Source organism: Apis dorsata, unplaced genomic scaffold (assembly GCF_000469605.1).
Source record: "Apis dorsata unplaced genomic scaffold, Apis dorsata 1.3 scaffold_84, whole genome shotgun sequence".
Lineage (NCBI taxonomy): Eukaryota > Metazoa > Arthropoda > Insecta > Hymenoptera > Apidae > Apis > Apis dorsata.
In genome coordinates, this window is record NW_006263382.1 from 142,251 (window position 1) to 151,263 (window position 9,013).

The window sequence follows — 9,013 nt, forward strand, 5'->3', positions numbered from 1 at the left end:
AGGCCGTTCGCAAAGCACAACGAGACAGAGAAAATTTCGAGTCTCGTTCCCGGTCACGATCATGGTGTTTTCGCCATTAAATGAGGGGAAAAGGACTTCGCAATTTCACGACAATGATATTGCGCTTTGATCGGTTTTATATATTTCTAACAAGTTAAATGCGGATGCTTGTGTAAAAATTTGAATTGTACAGAAATTTATAGGAAAGAGTAAATATAAAAAAAAAAATATCCAAAGTATAATAGGTATTGTGATATTTAAAGAATGGAATAGAACTCTATGCTCCATTCCTTCGATTCATGAAAATTTGATTTCGCATAGAGAAAGCAGACTGTTAATGAGGAATAATGTACCGACATCATATTTTTCATATCTTTTATGACGTGTATTCACGCAATCTTGATAATGTGAATGAGAACGTTTTGGTAATTTGATATAGTGATAATAAATTGAAACTATATTTCATGTCACGATGATTATATTTTAACGTGACATGTGATTTTTATTAATTAAAAATTAGCACAGAAATAATAATATAATTAAAAGTATAGAAATATACGAATAATAAATGTTACAAAAGTATTACTTAAACATTATACAAATAATTAATAAAATTCAAATTTGGTTTCTCTCTTTTCAAGCAAAAGAATAGCAAGAATCAAATTCTTCGAATTTTTCAGAAAAGAAGTTGAAAGAACAATTATACAAAGTTTCGTTAAAATCATCTCGTGCATCATTCAATCAATATTGCCTCGTCAATTCTCGTAGAATACACATCCAACTAATTACCAAAGACAGAACTTGCGTCGATTTACCATCCCGAATCGACGGTACAGCCTCGAGGGCCGTTGCAAGCCGGAAACAAAGCGAGAAGCGCGAATGCTCGGAACAATATTCCATCGTTCCCGATCGAGAGTAACGAAGGAACTTCCGTGAATTTTCCAACCATCCCCGCTCAAACAAAGCCGTATGTTCGCATTATATATCTTACGTTCTCGTGCGCACAATGAATGGATTTGCGAGCTGTACGATGTAAACGACCTTCGCGATCATTCCATCTCGAATAAATTCATCGGTAAATATTTCCACCCCCAATTCGAATCCTCGTTGATAATTGTGCGATTGCCAATCGTAATTGTATAAAAATCATTTTTACCATTTTTACTATTCTCCAATTATTTTTAATTTTCATTACAAATTGAAAGAAAGTAAACTTAACAATATGTATTTAATCGGTAAATATTTCCACCCCCAATTCGAATTCTCTCGTTGAAAATTGTGTGATTATACAATCGTGATTGTATAAAAATCATTTTTACCATTTTTACTATTCTCCAATTACTTTTAATTTTCATTACAAATTGAAAGAAAGTAAAGTTAACAATATGTACTTAATCGGTAAATATTTCCACCCCCAATTCGAATCTTCTCGTTGATAATTGTGCGATTGCCAATCATGATTGTATAAAAATCATTTTTACCATTTTTACTATTCTCCAATTACTTTTAATTTTCATTACAAATTGAAAGAAAGTAAAGTTAACAATATGTACTTAATCGGTAAATATTTCCACCCCCAATTCGAATCTTCTCGTTGATAATTGTGCGATTGCCAATCATGATTGTATAAAAATCATTTTTACCATTTTTACTATTCTCCAATTACTTTTAATTTTCATTACAAATTGAAAGAAAGTAAACTTAATAATATATATAAATTCGTGAGCGATTTATGCAATATAAAATTGTTCGACTTCTGTCCAACTAAATTAAACATGTCATTGTTTCAATTTTATTATCGACTGTCTGCTCCTGACACGAATTTTCTGTCCAACGCGGGATAAATGGATGGACAGTTACTTAGACTCTCCAAGATCTTTCTATTCGTTTTTCTGTCCAAGACATCGAATGTGGACATTGTTGGTAACACGATAACGACGGTAGGCATCGGGTGAAACACGCTTTTCTCTCTTTCTCCCTTTCTCCAGAAGATCATGCAGGGCTTCCACGCACGAGTGACCGCGTGTGACACGTTAAGAGGATTCGATTTTGTTACTGTGGTATTTCTGAGAGAGGCTCGTTCTCCTTTTCTTCTCTCTTATTGTCGTCGGACAGACTAGTTGACTTGTTCGAACGATACTTATGAAATTTGATTTGTATAATTGAGTTAAGGTAGATGAGAGTGACCATCAAGGATTATGGGCTTTCTGCGTTGTTACGTCTGTGACAATTATTCGATTCGAACTTTTATTTTCTTTTTTTATTAATAACAAAAGGAAATATAGGGGAAATATAAGGAATTTTTCAAATTCTTTCGAATTCAAATTATTTTAATTTTGGTATGCCGTAGATATATTATTAAACTCACCGAAAAAAGTAGGGCGGCAGCCCGACGAGAAAAGTGTCTCGAGTCGTCGTTCCATCTCGCCTCGAAAATAGATCTGAAACACGAAGAAGCGAAACGACGTTCAATGTCTTTTTTATCGTTCGTTCAAAGATTAAAACAATCGAGGCGTCCCCCCTTGAATGACGAATGGCCATTAAAAATCAAATGTTAATAATCAAACGAACGACTCTCAAATAACCTTTCTCTCCACGAGTGGAGGGAATCAATCGTTTATCCAAAAGATTCGATTAACTCGTGAATCGATCCAGCCGTGATTCAACGGTGCTCGCAGAGACGCGGTTATTCAAATATTTAAGCCGGGCCCCGCGTAATCCAATGTAAACATTTAATCCGATTCCGGTGTTTTACGACAGAGCATCGTCTTTGTCCAGATAGCCAGATCCCCTCCCCCCTCCACTAATGCAAATCTTCCGCGCGTAAATCCCTATTTTCCACGCGTATGCAAAGAAGGGTGGCGGCCACGTTCGTATTTCACGTTTCACGCTACATATGGCGTCGCGTGATTTTATATTTCATTTCGAAACGCGATTTTATTCCGCGTGGCCGGAATTCCGGCGTTCCTCCAATTCCTCTCCCCGGTTTTAATAGGTTTTGGGCGGGCGTGGAGACGGTTTACGATAGTCGGCCGATCGCGCCCCGTTTGCCACCGCGAAAATAATGACCCTGATTGTTTCAAATGCCCGAAAATTGTGTGAAAATAGTGAAAATTAATGCGAATGATAATGTTTATCGTGTATCGCGTGATTTTATTATATTTTGTTTAAATCATTTGAATCAAGGGATAGCGGTTGAAAAGATGAGGAATTATTAAGATTATCAAGTTATCGCGAAGAACAAACAGTTCTTTAAAATTGAATAACTTTTTATCTGTGATTATAATGAAAATTTAATTACGTAGCTTTTATAGATCTGAGAAATTTGTACGTGAATTGTACATTAATTTTCTAAGATTATAAAACGATATTCGTGTCTAAAGTTTCAAGACACATATTATGATCAAATATTAATAATTATTACTTCATACAATAATAATTTTACTAAAAGTACAATTAAAAATTCGCGATTCGAAACATTTATAGACGAATAAATAAATGGAATAATCTATTTGCGCAACAAACTGAAATAAAGTTTATCGCGACAATTTTTGTTGCGATATTAAATCGATGCTAGCTTTATTGCTATGGTGTAATTTATCCTTGTCGATTCGATGGTGTTAATAAAAAAAAAAAAAAGAAAGAAATTAAAGGGTGAGAGAGGAAAAGGTCGCGTAAAATCGCGCAATCTACGAGCCAAGGACACGGTGTTACTTCTTATTTCAGGATTTATCGGCACGAGCTACGTGCCACGTTTCGAAACTGTTCCACGGTCGCACGCCTTAAACGCTTACCTCTTGATTGAATGCCAGGAGCGACAGAGGTCGTAAAGAAGGTTTAGAAGCAAAACAGTAATGCCTGTTTCCTTGGCAAGCATTGACAGCGCCCCTAGGCACACGCTGCTCCATACATAAGCCGTCGGCTGCCTGGAACAAGAAACAAGAAAAATTTGAAGCATTTAGAGAATCTGATCGTTAAGAATTAAGAATCGTTTAATTGGTTGTTGCACAGGTACAATTAAAAAGGTTTTTAGTATAGATTTAATTGGCACGACCGGTTTGGTGAATTATATCGATTGTTGATGTCGGTTTTATTTTTTTTCTACTTAATTGTAAGCAAATGATTATAAAATATTGTTGCAAATGATTTACGAATTGCGTTTTTCTGCGGGATCCAATTAAATTTATTGATACAATCGTTATAATCATCAGATACTAATTATCAAGACGTTAATTACCAAGAACATTTCCTTTGTTTTTAACATAACAGCGTAATCTGATAGCTGAATATACACATAATATTTAACAAAGAAAACTTATGTACAAGAGGATTTGTGTCTCGCTAGGGCAAACTTTGTTTGGGTCGTGGCAGTAGACTAAGCTTCTGCTTACATATTTTGTCTTTTGGTATACTTTATGCGGATAAGGCGACGTTTCCAGCATGGCTACAAACAATTTAAAACTGGAGGTATTCTAATAGTATTTGAATAAATGAATCTAACAAGGATTAAATATTTAAATCATTACACATGCACAGGTATCATTTTATTTTTATCTTTGCAAAATTTGGAAAAAAAAATATTCTTAAGTTTATCTCATATTTTAGTATTCTTTTTCTCCTTTTACTTTATTTAATACTAGAATTTTATCGTTGAATAAATTTTTGGATTGTAATATATCATGTGTATTATTTCAACATAGTCTCCATAGAAAAATGGAGAACCATTCTTTTAGTGACATATATATATTGTTCTAGGTGTTAAACGAGCAGTAACTTCAGAATACTGCTGTATCATCTCTATGTAGCTATATGAAGCAAGAAACAGGAAAAAATTGCTACAATTCTTTTAACTAAATAAACAAAAATTGCACTTTGAATATTCTTATACAAAAACAAAAATATTTTTTATAAAAAAAGCATTATCTATTGAAGATCTTATTCGTTATTATTCGTGATAATTTGATTTGAGTTTCTGATTAATCCAATTTTTTTTTACTTATTTTACTTATTTGCTATATTTTGCTTAAAAGCAATGAATACTTTATTATTTCTTTAACAATACAAAATAATTATATAAAAATAAAAATAATATGTATCAATCATTATGTTTCAAATGTTTAAAATATTAACTATATTACTGTAGATATAAATTTGTTTGTTAAATTAAATTATTATTCACTATTTCCCTATTATGCATATTTTCTTAAATTTTCGAATTTACAATTAATATTAGCTTTTCTTCTTTAATTCTTCTTTATTATCTTTAGAATATTTCAGATTTAATAAAACCACATAAAAGAAAATTAAGCAATATTAAATCTATCTCTTATTTTTTAACATAATTAACATAACAAAAAACAATTCGTTATATCATAACAAGATTGTAATCACAATGATAACGAATAAATGAATAATAACGAATAAACAAGTAAAATCCATACGAAGGTAATTTATATCCAATTATATCCAACTAATATATTTTCATATTAAACGTAAAATTAAATTCTATGATTAAATTTGATTCTATTGTTAGAAAATTTATTTATTATATCCAAGATAAAATCTCAGTTTTAAATAAAATTATCATTGAAATTAAAAAATCGCTTGCGGAGTTATTCTGAGCAAAGTTTAACGAGAATCATTATACCGTATAATAAACTTGACCCATCTTTGTATCACACTATCGCGAATAATTATATCCATTCTTCTCGCGATACAGTTAAGTCGCATTGTGTATTATATCGAATAATCACGGAAAATAGTTTAAATATTTAAAAAGAAAAAAATTACAGAGACGTTTTCGTGATTCGCAGTGCACAATGGATTAATGAAATTCCAGTGAGGTTGTCCACATTAAATTTTAATTCGAATTCACACCGTTCATCGATACTTTCGCGAAATTTATAATATATAATAAAATTTCAATTCCTCTGTGAAACTCGTTTGACAAATTCTTAAGGAATTTTTAAAACGTTTGGAAAAATTTAATCCGCCTGTTTTCACTGAAGGTAGTTCGAATTTAAATCGCATTTTTTACACGAATGAATTCGAAATAGAAGAACGTTGAATAGAAAAAATATCGAAATTAAAGGAAGATCGTTTGAAAGTATAAAGAAAAATATGACAGTAGGAAAATATAATTTATAGAGAAAAAACATTGTTTTAAATATATCTGTATGGAAATTCCAATAAATTTTAACAAATTTAAAGTTAATACAGAGAATAGTTAAAATTTCACAAGTTACCTGTGAAAGTAATTTCTTTTGGAATGAAAATTTGGAATTCTGACTCTGTTGATTGAACATGAAATTGTGAAAGAGAAGTTTATAAGTTAAAACTTATATTTTTCACAAATGATATTAATAGATTGGATTTTTATGAAAAATACATATTTTTTTCATAAATAAAAAATATCTTTTGATTTCTATTAAATTAATATGACAATTGAATATTATAAACAAATTTAATTGTTAGTTTAATAAGTTATATCTAAATAAAGCTTATAATATTGAAAGTTTTTATATCTATCTATTTTGTTGCATAAATATCATAGTCTAATTATGTGTTCAAATATGCAATACATATATATAGATAATGGAACAAATGAAATTCTCAAAGATATCAAATATTGCCATTCGTATCGAGAACTTCGAAATGATCAATTATTCTAAAGAAACGAGATGAATGTTTCCTCTAAAAATGGAAGAGCCTTTCGATCTTGCTCCAACAGCTAACTAGAGAGATGTTTCAACTTGCTCGAGGTAAATTGTTATTTAAAAACTTTGTAATTTGTCATTTTAACGTGGATAATTTCCTTTCAAGCCAGAGAAAAGTTAAAGATATATCGACGATAACAATGGCATAAAGAAACTCTTGATCGTTCTTTTGTTTCTTCGATTTCTCTTTCTTTCTTTTCCTATCGTGCCCGAGAAACTAGAGTTTTACAAAAACTGTTCAAACTTCTTGAAATTAAATTAAATTAGAATATCTTTGAAGCTCGGCATCGATGTGGAAACTTTGAAAAAGTCGAATATCAAAGCAGTGAAACGTTCTGAACGGATGCGAAAGATAATTTTATTTTTAACGGCACAGAAAAGTGAAGAACAACAAAGAAACAACAAAGAAACAACAAAGAGAGAACAAAGAAAGGATATCGATGGTAGCAATCACGAGTTCGAGAACTTTGAAAATATATATATTGTAAAACGAAATTAGAATTCTCGAAATATAGGTTAGGTATTTCTTACGAAATAATCAATATCAAGCTATTTATATAAATATATCGTATTTCATGACTTTTTATTCGAATCTGTTATATAATCTGTTATATAATACAATACTGAATTTTTTATGTTGAATTTTTATTTAAATTTAATTTAAATTTCACTCTTTTGAATAATTGTAAAACGAGAAGTCGAAAATATATATTTTGCGCTTTAAATGGAAATTCTATTCAAAAAAAATATTGGAACAATTGGAAAATTGTAATTTTAATTTTTAATTCGATAATTCTTTTCTCTTTTATAGCAAAATTTATTATATTTTTTTTGTGATTAACAAAGAGAGAAATAATTAAAATATCGTAAGAATTTCTTTCTTCTCAACATTAAATATTTTTTTAATTATCTCGTAATAAGTATAACTAAATGAAATTAGATTTCTTTATATTCAAAAATTATTTATTCCTATTCGTGCAATTATTCTTCCGATATAAAGTTTTCCTTTTGAAATAATACAGAAATAACAATTTCAGAGACAAAAGTAACGAATAAACATATTTCCAACTAATGAATAAAAGAAAATTAATTGTGAAAACAGCATAATTGCTTCTAACGAAAAACAAATCGAAGAAAACAAATTATACAGAATAATTTATATATCCTGATTGAAATATCTACCAACAACTCAAATCTATTTTGTCAAATAACATAATCACTCGTGAAGATATTCGTCGAAAATTTAAAATTATCCAATTAGATTTCTTATCTCCAGTTGCAGCCTAGATGGCGCCGTATTCGAAGGATGGGATGGAATAGGAAGGCAAAAGCGGCAACTATGAGTAAAAAGAGGGAGGACGTCCAGAGCAGAGCGACGCGGCATTTCTTACAATTTACATCAAAGCTCCGTAAGTAAGATTAATGAACGGGTGTCGTAACGAGGCTGGGTGTCGAGTTCCGAGGGTGAGGACAAAAACAGGCAGCCGTATGCTCGCGGAAGATGGAGGATTACGCGCAGAAATTATTACTTATTGGATATTCAGCCGGCAATTACCACGGAGAAAGGAAAAAGAAGTCGAATCGGAAAAAGAGCCACCGTTTCGTGAATTGTAAGTCCACGTTTCCAACAAAAAGATGAACGACCGAGGATGAGATAAAGGTTCAACCAGGGGAAAGGTCGTTGATCCTATGATTTATCGTGTTCAACAATAGATTCATCACAATAGATGCATTATAATGAATGCAACTGTTCGTACTTGGAATGGAAGATTTCTTTATATAACCCGTTTGATTGATGGAATGCTTAATTGTGAATGTTTATTTGAAAGTTCTCGAACTTTAAATATTTGTATCAAGAGTTTTCTAATTGGGCAAACGTCAAATTGAAAAATTTTATTTAACGATAAAATAATCTTTATTATTCTGAAATGATTTATATATAAATATGTGAGAAACAAATGTACTGACGTACCATGATATTTTTTTCTTATTATTTATATTCACGAAATAATTTATTAACGTAATAATTTGATTAATAATTTGAAACAAGATTCGATTTCGTTTTATTGAGATTGCAATACATTAAATTATTGTAACAAGACTTGTTCTCGAATTGAATAAAAAGAGACAAAAATAAATTGAAATTGAAATACATTAAATATTCATATACATTTATACATCCCTTGGAAGTTATCTGGAAATTCTGCAAAATATTCAAGAATTTAAATATAGCAAAATTAATTTATATATATATATATATATATATATATAATTTTATATATATATAATTAATATAT

The 9,013-nt window shown here is 30.3% G+C and overlaps 1 protein-coding gene across 1 annotated transcript in view; it reads right to left on the bottom strand.

Moving 5' to 3' along the window:
- Positions 1-9,013, bottom strand: part of LOC102672244 (protein O-mannosyl-transferase TMTC1-like) — a 117,068-nt gene that overhangs the window by 103,918 nt on the left and 4,137 nt on the right. The window contains exons 2-3 of the mRNA XM_006611178.2: positions 3,795-3,926; positions 2,369-2,441 (exon numbers count right to left, since the gene is read on the bottom strand). Coding sequence (XP_006611241.1) covers positions 2,369-2,441; positions 3,795-3,877 — 156 coding nt within the window. The 5' untranslated portion in view covers positions 3,878-3,926. The remainder of the gene's footprint in view (positions 1-2,368; positions 2,442-3,794; positions 3,927-9,013) is intronic.